We start from the raw sequence: 16,172 nt of genomic DNA, 5'->3' as shown, positions 1-16,172 counted from the left end.
AGAGATGAGACTGTATATGATTTAAGGCTCCTGCAGGCACTCTTTAGATTGCCGCACTGAAATATGCAGCGAAGGGCACAATGGAGTCTGGTTACTTCCAAGGCCGTGGGTGTTGTTTTTGTTGTCTTATGCTAAGTCCAAATTCTGAGAGAATGGTTAAGGGATGGCCGCCATAGATCAAAGCAGAAATATAATCTACTGTTAGGGAGAGAGAGAGAGAGAGCCCTCTATTTCATTTCTCTCCTTGCTCAGGGCTGAAAACAGACTGTTGTTGAACTAAAAGTTGAAGAGAGAAAAGGAGCGTACAGTGTGTGCTCTCCACTTGTTTTGTAAGTACAAATGAAACACGTGGCCTGTTTTGATGAGTCACATGGGCAGTTCCTTGAGATTTATCTTTATGCTGCGCAGTGAACATGAGGAGGCCAATCTGAGCCATTTACTAACCAAGTCTGTAGCCTTTTTTAATCCTTTTACATCACACGGGAGGAATAAAATTCATCGGTCATGTAGTTGATTAGGTAGTAGTTTTACTGTTGATATCACAAATACAAATTGGGGGGGTGGGTTTGTTAGTGTTGTTGATATCTCTTGAGGGGAAATCCATTCTGAACCAATCACTTTTAAGTGTCTCTGCTCAGTTAAAGTATTTTTGCCTCAATAGTGAAGAGAAAATGAACACATGAGGTCTAGTGTCTTCACCTCTCATTTCCATTAATCTGATAATAGCACTTATAGCCAGAGAGCAGGATGGCAGCATAGTTCTTATGCGTATTACATCATCATGAAGAGTTACATTCCGCTATACAGCACTACGCTGGACACATTTGTTTCAAATATATATTAGATTAGATCATTAACATATTAAAATGTGTGTAGAAGCTTGTTTGTCCTATGCAAAACAGCTGCTGTGCAAATACGAGAACCATGGTTTTATACAACTGTAGTGATCATTTTGTATAACTTGTACATCATGTATTTGGTTCACCTTCTTAATGAATACATGGACATGACACACGTTTGAATAGGCTGGGGTGTCACACATACAAACTGGAATCAGGACCATATCAACAACACCGGTCTATCACAGAATCATCACTTTCCTTATGCAGCTGGATTCTCTTCTACCGCTGCTAGAAAACTTTACAACACCAAGGGGATTTGGTTCCCAGGCCTGATTAAGGAGCTAACCGTGGGCTACATGGATCTAGGACTACCCCCGACCCCGACACCCTCCTCCACACAAGTCAGCTCATAGTAGGGGAGCGCGGGGGAAGTGATTACTCTCGGATTAAGACTTGCCTCGTCGCCGATGTGTGCGGCATAATTGAATAATGGCTGCCTCACCCGAGCAGTCCCAATGCAGACGGGCCTCCCAGCCTTGTCAGATCGGCACAATATTAACCATGACACAGGCGTAACCAGGCCGGTAATTAATGCACTGAATCAATTACAAATTAGTCCATTTGGAGAATTCCCCACAGGACTCCACTCATTACCAGTGCTCTGATGGAGTCGCCAAGTTCTCCTCATGGGAAGGGGTGTCACTCTACTGTTCTCCTTTTCTATCTGTATTTATCTCTTTCCTTAAGTTAGGATACGGAAGACAAATGGAGGATGAAATTGATGCTGCCTGCTACTTGGCATTACATTGTAAATTAAATTGTCAGCTACACAACATTGGATTCTTGGTATTGTCCAACTAGGGAGGAGTGTGAAGCTAATTGAAGCTAATGAATCTACTGTTAGAAGGTAGCTAATGAGTACCATTAATTGGCATTCCTGCTACAACCAGGCTAGGAAGCCCCTGTAATGAATGGGTAACCTTCAAACACAGCATTAAAAGGAGTTTTCCAGTTGGGGTATCGATCTTGGCCTTTACTGACCATGTTTTTTTTTTTCACAAAACATGCAATGCTATAAACATTCATATATTTTTTTCGAGAAATTATACATTTTTATGTTTCCTCCAATCCCAAAGGAATGTGTTGTCCAATGGAGAGTGTTAAGAATATTCTTTTGCAGTTGCATTGGAGATCATCATCGGCTGATGCACTGTTTCTGTCCACAGGGGCCTAAATAGTTATGGATCAACTGCAGGGGACACATTACAGGAATTAATCAAGGATATCTTAGCTAAACTGGTATTGATGAGGGTGGTAGTGTGAAGAATACGGCCGCCTCTCTTCACTCTGATATTAATGGCTCTCATATTGTGAGGTGAACACCACACTATTCATTTTCATGCTATAGGTGAAAGTCAGTCTTAATGACAGAGTGCTTTCTAGCTCAATTCAGGTGCTGTCACAGATGAGAGCTGCCATTATGTGAGCCAATGAGAGAAAGTATGTGTATCAGTCTGTGTGTGTGTGTGTGTGTGTGTGTGTGTGTGTGTGTGTGTGTGGTGTACATTTGCCTGCCCATAAGTCTTTGGAAGGCAAGGAGCAATAGTTTTTACTGTGTACATTTTTAACCCAAATCATTTGACTGAATTTGTTGTATGTGTAATATATGTAATATATTTCACAAGGATAGCAAAGTCATCCTAGAAGTTCAAGGCAGGAATCTGATTAAGAGCAATAAAGGTAGTGCCAGACTAACGTGCCACTTTATGGGGCGACCCTCATGCATCAGTGTCGATGACTGATGGTCTTGAGCAAAATTAAGGTTTTGCCTGAAATGAGAGTTAATCCATGTGACCACTTTTAGTAGATGGGAGTCACAATTTGATTTTTATAATAAAACTAAGATATGTCCAATTCAGACAGAGTGGCTTGTGATGTGAGTTCAATTCACAGCAGTGATTAAATGAGTTTGAGGGACAGAAAAAAAGGGACACTGTCCTGTGTCAAACTGTTGCTGAGTTCATTTGGTACACAAAATGTTTGCATTCTGACATGTGATTGATAGTTCCTGAGATGAATTAACCTAAACACCCTGACATTAATGAAAGGCTTCAACATTTGTCAAAAGTTGTTTGATTTTATTTCAATGTCCAGATGGATTCTTGAGTTGCTTCTCATTTTATTAATCACATTAGCCCTAAATTACTTGTTTTGACCTCAACAGTACAGAAAATCAACAGTAGATTTTACGCATGTGATACCCATTTACAGCAAACTATTAGATTAAAGCAAAGCTGTCTGTGAGATGTGTCCAATTATCATCAAGAGGAGTAAAACATCTCAGCAACTTGATAAAACCACTAAAGAACCAACACAGAGTTCAACGAGTTTACAAATGCTAGAAGAGCATCAACAACCAACTTAACAACAAACAGGTGAGGGAACTTCTTCAAAGACAACCCAAAGGCAGTAAAACAGAAGAAAAAGCGCATTAACTGTCTACATTGGAGTGAGTTAAAAGCTTGGTGCGTCTCATATGTTTAAGGGTGATTTGGTGCGTGGTATCAGATGCAGAAGGGCACTGACCAAGCATTGGATAAAGGCAAAGATCAATACTTGAATCCGTAGCCTGTCCTCAGTTGATTGTCAACTAGGGTTGTTTGGCCCAGATGCCAATTTAATTAAGAAATAAGCTCACAGCTACTCATTGGTTATGGTGGCATGATTTTGCTTTTGTTTTATGCTTTTTAGTGTCTCAGTTATAGTCCCATGTAGGGTTGGGAGATATGACGAGATTGTAGTTAATCACAATATCGGTTGGCCACAATAATGGTCTCTGTCTGGGGAGAGCGGTAGGTGGTGTGTGTCCTCTGGTGGAGGGCAGACACATCAACCTCTTCGAGCTACAGGCAGTGTTTTTAGTCATTCAGCACTTCAGGCTCCCCACTGGAGAGTGTCGAGAGGTGGACCCTACCAGGGGAATTTATTGATGCAATGTTAATGTCCATTTTGTCAAATAATAAGTGAACTGTTCATTTTTCTTTTTCTTTTTGTGACCAAATATAATTAATAAAACATGCTTTTTTAAATGTTCTGTTCTGTTAGCAAGTATATTTTACTCACTGTAGAAAGTCAGAATGTAAGACCGATTGCTAATAGCCATCATAGTGCCTACAAATGCCAACATGAGTAAGGAGAGTGCTTTTGCACTTCAAGCTGTGTTTCCACCTCATGTGGGGGGCAGGGAGGCAACGTTACTTTTGCCCAGTTTGTGCGTTGGAACACCTGATCCCCATCAGATGCTCTGAATAGCTTTTTTTGTGTACTATGCTGGTGTTGTGGCTTGTAAAGCCCTATGCAAGAAACTCCTCCCAGGCCTGCAGACAGGTAAAGAGAGACCCTCCCACTGTGGTCCTTGCACTCTACAAGGACCACAGTGGGCAGAGTCCTGGGCCTTTTTCATTGGGGGTGAGCATGGAGGACATGTGCATGGTGACGTTGTCGTCGACGCCCTGTCCGTTCACACAGTTCTATATCTTGGACATGTTGGGCTCGTTGTCAGGGTGTGTGGTTGCTGGAATAACACAGGACTGATTTAAAAAAAAAAGGTAGGATGTGTGTAAGCCGTGTTGCATCTGACCCCCTCTCTGGGAATTATACAACATATTCTCATGCTCCTTGATAACACGGAGAATTCCATTTGCAGGATGTCTACTGCTTTTTTTTTTACACCCGCAAGGCTAGGCCATGGCTGTTCTCAGATCAGTTGCGTACTAACTGGGTTGGCTGGGCCCGCTTTACTTCATCGCTTTGGCAGTCTCAGTAAGGGCTGCGGTGACTAACCTTCAGCTGGTCAGGATCAGTGTGGCTGGGTCATGGGTTATGTAGGGACAAGGCATGCTGTCACATATACACACACACACACACACACACACACCGCCCTTGTTGGTAAAAGTTGCATATTAATTGATGAAGGGATGTCATGATACTAGCTATTTTGTTTTTACATGATGAAAAAAAATACTAGGAAATTGATTGTATATTTTGCATATATTGTTAAGTAGCTGTACAATATGACTTATATGATCTAAAAGGGTTAAAAAGGCATTTTTAATTCTACCTCGACTAACAATCTAAGGTTACAAGAGAGAGATGGTGAGAAAGGGGTTCAGGGTTGAAAAGAAAGAAGAAGGAAGTGAAAACAATAGACCGAACAATGAAGAGCAAGAGAGCCAAGATACATGCATTGTCTTAATTACTGTTTTAGTAAATCAATAGTAGTTGTGCCATGCTTCATTGTCTGGGCTGTGGCGGAAAGAGAGGAGCTAGACAATCTGAGAGGCATCAGGCAGGAAATGCTGGCGAAAAATCCTCTTCATACAACCACTGCTCGCCCACCACCACCCATTCTTCATATCTGTATAATCGCACTTCTTACCTTCAATTTACAAAGTGGAATTAGAGGCTTCACAGACAATCTCCCCCTCTCTTCTTTTTTAGTTCTGTGACTGCAGGCATCGCTGCTCATCAGAAACATTACCTGACAAAAGATACTCATTATATTCATTTTCAACTAGATCACATTGAATATTTTTTACTTGAGTGCGTGTGCATGTGTGACTGCAGACTCATTTTGCATGGGACCACATACTAAGTACATACACTCAGATGTTCCCATCCAAAATAAGTCTAAAGTAACATACAGTAACACATGACAGTGTTACTAAATTAAGAGTAAAAAATAAAATAAATTTGAACGTTAACCAGGGTCATGTGATTTCCCTCCATCTCCTGTAAATAGGGCCTTGAACATATAATATTATATAACCGCTTTCCTTGTGTTCTTTCTCTATCTGAACTGAAATGAGGAATGATATATACATGATATTCATAAATTGGGTTTATCTGTTTTTTTGTCACCTCTGCCCACTCGCATGATTCTTTCCCGATTCAGCCATCATGGTGTTTCTGTCAATGATGCATGCACCTTACAGGGTTTTCTTGTCATCGTGCTTGACAAGTAGACTGTCAAAACCAATGACACTCAAGCATCAACTGAACACTTGCCTCTGCGTACATGACATACACAGGGACTTCTCAAAGTCACCCATTCTTGCCAATCTCACTTATAAGTCACAGCCACTCCAAATCAAATGAAAGACAAAAACTCACTTTAATTTAAAGCAACATTATGTAAGATAATTCCTGATCCTTTGCCTTTTCTTCTGTTTTATGCGTTATATACCTCTGTTCTTGTCAGTTGTTGCTTCATGCACATATTAATCAGTTTCTTTTCTTCCCTTATAATAATGAAGGGAATTTGTATCGTGTTTGCCTCATTGAAATCCTCAGGCAAATCCTTGAGCACAAGTGTTACTAGAAAGCAGCAGGCACTGACCCCCGGTAGAGGCAAGGGAAGAACATGGAATGCCAACAGAGCGCTTTCAAATCTTTCATATTGCTTGTTCTTTTTTTTTGCATTTGTTACCACAGTCAACAAAAAACTGTCTAATCTCACATGAGGATTCCTTTGTATAGCCACACAAATAAACACACGTATACGCACACAGATTTGTTTCATGAGAGCATAAGAGGTGTGATGTAAGAAACAGAAGGGATAGTTTCTCTTCATCTTCAAAGACGAGTCGTCATAATAATCTTGTCCAAGCAATAAAAGACATGTGAGTAAAGCAAACACACACACACACACACACCTACATCAAAGGCAGCATCGACTGCAGGTGTTTTGAGTGGCTTGTATTGGGTTTGAGGCACTCCAGAGGGATTGAGGTGTTACCAGGCTGGGAGCAGACTGTTTGCAGGGCTGTAGGTGGACGACTTACAGCAAAGCACGGCAACACCGTTGGTGTGAGTTTGAACTTGAAGAAAATACTCACGAATTCCACCAGGAACGCCTCTCATACTGTGAAACATTGCACTTGTTCAGTGTTAATATGCACAAGTGCACAGAACTGACTTTGTGAGCGACATGAATGAGTTATTCACAACGGAGGTTTAACACTCATTTATGGAAATTAATGTCAGATATTTATGTCAAAATTGTAATCAAACCTTCACTTTTCAAAAATGGGAAAATGACCAGCAATATATCCAGTAGGTTGTCGCTTACATTGAGGATGAGCTCCCGGGAAAACTCCTGAGGATTTTCTCACTTACACTTGTAGACACTCCATCCGGGTTCTGTGTCTGTTTACGGATGTGGATATGAGCTCAGGCAGCAGGTTTAGAGAAGCGTTATGGAAATCGAGGATGAGGACTTAGTGATGCAAGGCAGACCTTAAGCCCTCCCAGTGCACTCCTGTGAATCAGACTTCAATGACCGCGGCCCCGTGGAGCACATCGCTACGCCTCAATATGTATGGAAATGAGAGGGAATCATGCTAACGTGTGTTCAGTCTCTTCAAACATGCTAATGGTGTCATTACACTTTCAGCCCTGCATCACCCCTCCCAACGTCTCACCCCTCCTCAGACCCTTTCCTGTCTCTTTTCTTGACCTGGAACACGTGTGGTTTTAATTAGGCATTAAAATATACGTTGACCCAGTCCGATCCACTTGACTGAGCTCCTCCTCCTGCAGTGTGTGTTCCACCCTCTCTGTCTCCCTTTTCCTTTTTTATTTTGTATCCTTTCTGCCTCCCTCCTTCACTAACTCTACCTCCAAAACCTCCCTCTCTCCCTCTCCTCTCCTTTTAGAAGTTGGGGATTGAAGGACTCGATTTCAAAACCACACACGTCTCGGTGACTCAAGTGAGGGGTTTGTTCCGCTGCCACACTTCCGTTCACAAATGCTCTGGCTTGGAGAGGAGGGAGGAGGGAGAAATCCCTGTTAATCTAGTGAATCTGTCTCTCTCTCTCTCTCTCTCTCTCTCTCTCTCTCTCTCTCTCTCTCTGTCTCTTTTGTTCACTGTTACTGGGACTCTGGGACGTTGATCACTTGGCAGACATGTAGGGTGTGTGTTTGTGAGTTGCAAGGTCTCTACACAGTTAAGTCGACATGTAGTGAAGATGTCTAACATCCCATTCTACAAGATTAGTGAAAAAAAAAGAGACTACATATTCACCGAAGGGATTGTGGAAGATGAACAAATTGCACTTTCCTGTTTAAAGTGCCTATGTCAACAACATCTTGAATTTCAACAAGATGAGGCAGGTTCCATTTTTACTGCGAGAAATCCAGGACAAAAATGTGTCATCTTATCTTTAGCAGGTCATTTATTGCTCTAATTGCACTGTAGCTAAATAGAAGAGGTCACTCAAACGACTGTGTGTGTGTGTGTGTGTGTGTGTGTGTGTGTGTGTGTGTGTGTGTGAGTGCACGTGCACACACACACACACACGATCACATAAAAATGAAATATGCTATTATGTCAGCACCTGTACCAAACTCAGCATTGCCACAGCATCACATACTGTGGGCTCTCATGTATTATTAACATATTTTTCAATATCATGTTTTAATGTATTTTCCTTAAGGGTCTTTTCTCCAGGTGCCTGTTTCCCTGAAGTGGACATACGGTGCACTCGGCCTGCACCCGTGGTGTTGCTGGGCTTGTTTTGTTGATCTGTGTTTAATGAAAGTGACCACGCAGAGCAGATTTGGCCATTAGCTCAGCAAGGTCCTGTAATCACTACAAATGGTTTCCCTTTTTTCATGCAGTTCATTATTGAACAAACAATCTGTGGGGAGAAAAGCGTGTGTACCTGCCATCTTCTTTCTCCCTTGTTTTATTTCCCTCTACAAGGCTGCACTTTGGGAAAGTATTGATTTGGTGGCTTGAAAATAACAAACCGGCAAGCTTGCGGGTGGGGTAATAAACAGGCTCGGAAAAAAGAAGTGAAAAAAGCACATATGAAGTGTGTGCCCTGAAATAATAATCGGCTACTGTAGATGCTCATATTCAGTCAACCAGAGTTTATTCCTCTTACTGCTGTGTGCCACCCTCCACCTTTTGGTTGCAAGGAAAAGTACCTGCATCATTGGTAGGGAGGATACTGGTGGTTTATGGCACAGTGCGCAGGGCAATGTCACTGGACTGCATAGACTTGGAGCTATGTGGTTGAGGAGCGGGATTGAAAAGACCTTTATTATTAAGGCCCCAGAAGGGTGAATGTGAGTCATCCAACAGACTTCATCTCTCGGCTAGTAAAATAACGTCAAAGTGTTAAGTATGGCCTTGACTGTCTAACGCTGTGTTCACACTGATGGTACAACGGAGTACAACATAGACACACATCAAAGGAGCTCAATATATTGTACACGTATGCATGCACACATAGACATAGACAAATGGACATGCATCAACTTTTGCTCCCTAGAGCCCACCGTTATCCTTGATCTTCTTTTCCAAATAGTTTCTAAACCAATAAAAACATGAGCATACACAAACTGAATATAAATTCCCCATCTCTCTTTCACGTTGATACACACAGACTCTCCAGACTATGGCCCGTCTGTTTCTATTAATGGTAATCAGCAGGGTAATGATGACGGAGCTGTGGCCGTGGCTTACTTACTGGTGGCTGATGGCCATGCTCTCTGACAGCTGTCAGCCGCCATGACTACGCTGCCAGGGCCCTCCTTAGGAATTATTTCAGCTCAGCACATCAGCTGCAACAGCACTTCACACACACACACAAGACTTGTTGATTATCAGCATCAGCGGGGCCGGCGCGGAAAGACTTCTCTGACCGCCTGTCTGCTAATGACAGCCACCATGATGGTGGATGGGAGAAAGCGGACACGGCCTGTCACTTTGATTCACGCAACAGCAGCTCCAACTGGGTGGCGCCGCGCCAAAGTCTCGACAGTCGTTCTATCCCCTCCTAAATGACATTTAAAGTGTAAAGCAACGGCTGTCCTTGTGGCTCAGTCACCCCAGGCCGAGCCCTGGACATGAGCGTTTTGCATTGAGGTCACAAACCCCGGTGCGAGTTCTCCTCACTCAGATGCTCTAGCTCAACTTGCTGGCATTATTGAAACTGTGAAAAGTGACCTTGAAGAAAGATGTTGTCAATGATCTGACTTTCCTTTTTTTTTTTATCCGCGTCTGTTTGTTTTGATTGTTTCTTGATTATTATCTGATGCATCCTCTCTATGCCACTCTTTGCATGCAAATCTATTTTGTCCATTCCTTTTAAATCTTAACGTGACAATTAATTACCTTTGATATAAATTAAGACATTCAGAAGCACTGAAGTGTAGGAGAATAAACCTTGGGATTTTCTTGGTGAATAACAGCCTTGAAATATTGTTACTGCATTTGTATATATTTTCAAACTGCATAAGCTACATGCTTGAATACAGCTTGTACAAGCATAGACGATGGCACAGGAAAAACTGTTCATATAGGAACCTTGCTGAAGTTATGTGTATACTATAGAGGGAAATATATCTGAAAAGTGATATATTTCTTTCTGTGAAAAAAAGGTCATTAAATGCATTGCTTGATTGTCAATGGCAACTTCTAACAGAATAGGTAATACAGAATATATTAAGTAAAACGAACAATTGCAGTCAGACAACAGTTTACCAGAAAGTGTGCACTGATGGATGGACTCATCGTTTAGCACTATATTCCTGCATATAAGGTGGGATAGTATACTTCTGAAAGGGCAGATGGACGCTTATACTAAGGGCATTTATACTTTTGTTCACTTCCACTTTCAGATGCCAGACCAGATTTTAAAGGTCTTTGCTACACAAACTCTTCATACCGGCAGTGATGCATATTTGCGAAGGTTGTGACACTTTTCCAATAAAAGGTTTTGAATACATTTGCGCAGGCAGAGGAACAACTACTGGGGTCCTATTGACCTAGAGCAGCATCTATAGCAGTCAGTCAGAGGGAACATTTAGTTGAGTGTAAGCTACTGTAAGCTGTTTCATTGAGTTTCCTTTCAGCGCAATGCTCTGAGTGAATTTGATCTTTGTTGCCTCGTAATATTCGGGTACAGTGAAAGTATGGACAAAATGTATGACAAAAACAACATTTAAAAAAGAACATATTGATGTGCATATTAATCGCCAACAAAAAAACGCCACAGGTGTGTAAAGGCTTGAAACAACCTGTTATCAGCAAAACACATATTGTTATAAGAACGTAAACCAGCTAGAATCAGAGAGATTCAGTAGATTGTGTACAACAAGATCCATCTAGATGTAAAAAATCTTGGGAGGTAGACTCTAAAGCTCTGTTCAACATGTACTTGTACAGTGGTGTATTGTTGGCTGAAAACAATGTCGGTGAAACCCTGAGTTCCTAGAAAAAAAAATGACACGGGGTCCTCAAGGTCTGCACGCCGGCACTACCGTTTTATAAACTACTCTACCCCTTGGCCTTGTACTAGCTTACATGGTTGAAACCATCATTTTGATCCACCAACAGAAATATATATTTTTTTCCTTCCATGTCTTTCATGTACTGTAACACATGATTTGAACTGTTGTGTGTGTATATATGCAACAGTATTATATCCAATTAAAACCCACACTAACACCTCCCGTCGTAACTTTGTCCACAGTCCATCCGAGAAGTGACGGGCTACGTGTTGGTGGCGCTGAACCAGTTTGACTACCTCCCTTTGGAGAACTTGAGAATCATCCGAGGAACCAAGCTCTACGAGGACCGCTACTCCCTTGCAATCTTCCTCAACTACCGACGTGATGGGAACTTTGGCCTGCGCCAGCTCGGTCTGAAAAACCTCACAGGTGAGTGAATTTATTTTTTCTGGTTGCTCACATTTTGTCAGCGCTGTGTCTTGTTGTGGGTATTTGAGTATGAGTGCCTTTTGATCAAAGACGTGGCCTGTTAGTCAATGATAATGCAACTTCACCATGAGTTCAATCTTATACAAAGCTTGTTTTTATCTGAGATCAAACATTTAACATTCTATATTTCCATGCCTCCTGGAGTGTGTGTGTGTATTTTTACCCTTCCATTCACCATCGACTGAGACTTCCGCTGAGAGGTTAACAGGTTAGGGCAGCTGATAAACTGTTTTCACTCCGAAGCCTGACAAGCTGCCCAGCATTAGCAAAATAATCTGCTCTAAACATTATATGTAATGTTATTTTTGAAATTATTGTTGAGTTGGAAACAGTCCTAGCAAATGGAGGCAATTCACACACCAATGTCAACTTGATAAAAGGGTAATAGCGGTTGATGGCCGAACGGAAACAGACTGATATTTTGAAAGCTATTTTTTCCACTTTGCATTGAATGCTTCGCCGACTCTTGCCTGAAACTTAATTATTCACTTCACTCACTTCATTACCTTGTTTCAAATTGCTGTCTTTGAGTTAATGACTCCGAAAAGGTTTTAACAGCTGAATTCAACTGTGATCAGATCCCCGTTTTAGATGCCATTGTTATTCAATAGTTGCCAAGCACAAGGCTGTTTACCCACTGCTTTTGAAACTATGCTGACAAGCAACAGTTATTTGTATTGTTTCACGTTGATCTACCAATAAGCCCGTAAAGATATCCTGGTGTTATTGAGAAAAAAATCTACAAAGGGCATAACAGGGGGGGTGCTTTCAGACAATCTTTTACCAAAACACAAAAACAGTAAAACGACCGGTTGGACGGTACATTGCACAATTTAATGAATAAATTGGCCAATGTGGTAGTTGTTTACAGACTTCTATCACCTTCACACAAGATGGAAATATACGGACAGTCTTCCTCTTCTACTTCTCCTGAGTACACTACTGGTGCTGTTACCACAATTAATCCTCTCACACTAAGGGATATAACGCTGACTCTGGATGTTGTGAAAAGACGTTATCTCTTCTATTATTTCCACACATCGCTCCTGCTTACAGACAGTGTTTCTCGTCTGATTTACAACCCACTCTGCAATCGACCCAAGCCTGTTTCCTCAGAAGTTGGAGAAGACAGTGAATGTGATTGCTGATAAATAGCGTACTAAGTAGGAAAACATTGTGTGGGTGGCGCTGCCTCTTTCTGAACAATGGATCCTTGTGCTGCTGCTAGGTTTCCTTCAGGCGCCCTGACCCTGAGGTCAGTGAGAAATGAAGCTTCTGACTTGCAAAAAAAGATGTCAAGCTTTTTCCTATAGAGGGCTAAGTGGGGCAATCCGAGGCCAGCTCATGGTGTGTGCAACACAAGACCAGAGGTATTATTCACTCATTTTGAAGTTAAATCCAACCATACAAATATTGTAAGTGATGAAGGGTGGAGAGAGAATCCGTTGGTGTTTTGGCTGAATAACATTAAGTAGAAGTGTTATCAGTAAGTTCTGTTCGGTTGTGTTGTGTCCCGCGGTGCAAACACTGCTCTGTTTTCTTCAATTCTCTTTTGCCCTTCAGTGCAAAGATAACATTAATTATTTCACGTATTATCTTTTACACATAGGGAAGCATGACAAAAGAGTTTTGAATGATTTATTAGGGAGCACCACCAAAGTGCCACACATGTCCTCGTGATGTCAGTAAATTGTGCTTTGAAATTATTTTTTATATATTTTTTTTAACTGGAATGAGCTCCCAGTGCAATCACGCCGGACTGATGGCACACAGTACACCGAAGCTTGTTTCCACCCAATGCTTCCGTTGAAGTTATTTCACACAAGGCATAAATAAGTTATATACAAGCATGATTACAAGTATGTCAAGAAGACACTGAAGCAACATGATGAAGACGATATCAGCATTTACAGGTTATCTCTGTATTGAGAGAGTACAATTCATTCTTAGACTAGTATTCATTTGGATTTGTGAGGAAGACGCCTCGCACTGCTCTTGTGTCTCTTCTGCTTCCAATCCTTCTTTCTAAATAATTCAATTGTCTCTCATTGTTCTATTCAACTGTTCCTTCCTGGTGATCCCTCAGAGACGAAGGAAGCGACACAGCCTTCCATGACCGCATGCACAGAAACAGAATGTGCTTGTGTGTGTTCTGTTCCATCTTGTATTCTTTCTTGCATGTTGCGCCACACTTAGGGAATTGCATTTGTCCGGCACCACGAGCAGCTTTTTTGCCAAGCCGGTCCTCTTCATCGTGGTGCCAAGTTGAAACCGGCGCCGAGGGAGCCGGGGCTGAACTCTGTGAGAAGCTGCTGTTTGATGTGCTATCCATGGCCTCGAGCCATGAAGTGGAGGGAAAGTTATGCACAACAGCCATGGTCTGAATCTGTTCTAACTCCCTAGTACTTCTCGTTGTTAATAGCAGAGTAGCATTTATTGCTGACGAAAAAATATTCTAATGAGATATTTGCAGATGTTCTGATATGTTGTTATTACAACAAACCAAATGGAGGTCTCCAGTGCTCCCCTTGGTTCCTAATAACCAAGACCTGGGTCCCAAAAGCAGCTCCTAATTTTGCAGTTTATTGTATCCAGCTGCTATTTCCTGGGGTCTTGTGTCAATTTATCTAATACCTAAGTGGATCTAAGCCGCCTCGCTATCAGCGAGAGCATGAGCTGTGAAGTGACGCGTGTAGCTCCTCCTTTCTGCTGCTCATTAATTGTTGCCGCATCGTGCATCGTCATGTTGGCTCTCTCTCTCTTTTTGGGTCTGCTCGAATCTACCTCATTTTGTATGAGGACCTAATTAAGTGTATTTCCTACTACCATGAGATTCCATTGTTTTTTCATCAGATTTCATTCTTTTTTTCTTTTTAAATGTGTATACGCATGTCAATTTGGGTAGTTGGGGCTTTTTAGGGTCAGTTCCAAAATGTTGGACTTGTAAAACCTTAAATAACTTATCTACTTATGACAAAAAACTTGGAGAGTCTGTCATATCACAGATTTTTGCAAAGATGGTTCTGACAGTTAAAACAAGCTCTTGCTGGGAGGTTGAAAAGGTAAATTGGGTCCCAGTTTGTTGTGTTGCAGATGTCATTATTATACAGTGTACTGCTGAGGAAGGACATATGCCTAAACAATCAGATAGATCCACTACTGTACATCAAGTAGTATATTAAAACTCTTTCCTTCCGTCGAGTGCTTTAGTGAGTCCGAGGCTAGCTTTCTCATCCATTACAAGGCCTTTCATGTTGCTGTCACATTGGTCCATCGTTCCTCTGCCAGCAGCTCCCAGGAGAAGTGTAAAATGATCGATATTATCCATAAGGAACATTATATAAGAGGATAAAATGTATTAACTACATAAGGGGCTAATCGAGGGAAGGCTCAGTAAAAGACCCCTTCAGTGCTAAAACCCACCCGCATTTGTACTCGGGTCGAAATTGCCTTAGGATGAAATCAATTTGTCGCTAGTATATTGTAGCGTTGCACGTATTGATTTTTCTGGTGCACTCTCGGCAAGCTGTGAATGGACTCTCTGGATTTGAGGGGACCGGAGGATGGAGTGGAGGAGGTCTCTGGCTGAGCGGGGATAGGACTCCCTCCGATGCACCTTTCAATCAAGCTTAGCCAAGTTATCCTCATGAATATGAAATATAAGGCACAGTCAAGCTGGGGAAAAGTTGAGGGATAGTGTGTGTCTGTGTGCACAGGGGTGTATAGACGTGAATAAGAAATAGTAAAAGACTCTTTGCTTCTATGTGGAAAGTTTGGTTGTATTGTTACTTGACTTGAATATGTTACATTGTGAGGACTCCCTTCCCACCTGAAGACAAAAAGCTTTTTTTTTAAGGGTTTTTAAGACTGCAGGTTTAAATAAGTACTTTTTACCTTTTCTCCTAGAGCAAGGAAAAGGTTAAACAGAGCTGCCTCGTGACATTCTCAAAGTTACTAATGTGTATTTTGATGCACGCTGACCCGCAGTGTCTTCCTTCCTGCTTAGGCAAACATTTTCAGCACTTCCGTGTGGATTCACATGAACCCCGGGCAGCTTCTGTGCTTTCACATGGTAATTACAGCCTGCTTCCCTGGCAAAATAATAACAGTCTCAATAAGGAGCACAACACACATGAGCTTTCTGATTTAACACATTTACTGCCCCCCCCCCCCTCCCTTTCGCTCATTTCATCCAGTATCTTTTTTTTCAGATTTGTTTTGTGTTGTTGATTCATTTTTCTAACCACCCTACGCCTGCACTGCGTCTGTCCAAAATGAAGCATCCAATCTGAGGCCCCATCTGCTGAATGATCCTCTCTCGTTGCATGCATGTACACAAGCCTGTGTTTTACGCCAAGGCGTTATCAACTCCTTCATGGCCCATCTGCTCTCTCTTTATCTACCCCGTTTTCTGTCTTTCTTCCATCTCTTTATCCCTCTTTCCTTGGCTCCGTCTCTCTCATCATACTTTAGTTAGCTGTCTTGATTTGTTACATTGATGCCTTTCACACAAACGCATGCGATGTAATATTAGTACCA

The 16,172-nt window shown here is 41.8% G+C and overlaps 1 protein-coding gene across 5 annotated transcripts in view; it reads left to right on the top strand.

Moving 5' to 3' along the window:
- erbb4b (erb-b2 receptor tyrosine kinase 4b) overlaps positions 1 to 16,172 on the top strand; it is a 272,516-nt gene that overhangs the window by 150,394 nt on the left and 105,950 nt on the right. For all 5 annotated transcript variants that reach the window (XM_031858651.1, XM_031858650.1, XM_031858649.1 and 2 more), the window contains one exon: positions 11,387 to 11,573. In XM_031858651.1, coding sequence (XP_031714511.1) covers positions 11,387 to 11,573 — 187 coding nt within the window. The remainder of the gene's footprint in view (positions 1 to 11,386; positions 11,574 to 16,172) is intronic.

The sequence above is a fragment of the Anarrhichthys ocellatus genome, unplaced genomic scaffold, assembly GCF_004355925.1.
Source record: "Anarrhichthys ocellatus isolate YVR2014 unplaced genomic scaffold, GSC_Weel_1.0 scaffold20, whole genome shotgun sequence".
Taxonomy (NCBI): domain Eukaryota; kingdom Metazoa; phylum Chordata; class Actinopteri; order Perciformes; family Anarhichadidae; genus Anarrhichthys; species Anarrhichthys ocellatus.
Note: the sequence above shows the minus strand (reverse complement) of the source record. Positions and strands in the feature narration are given on the sequence as shown.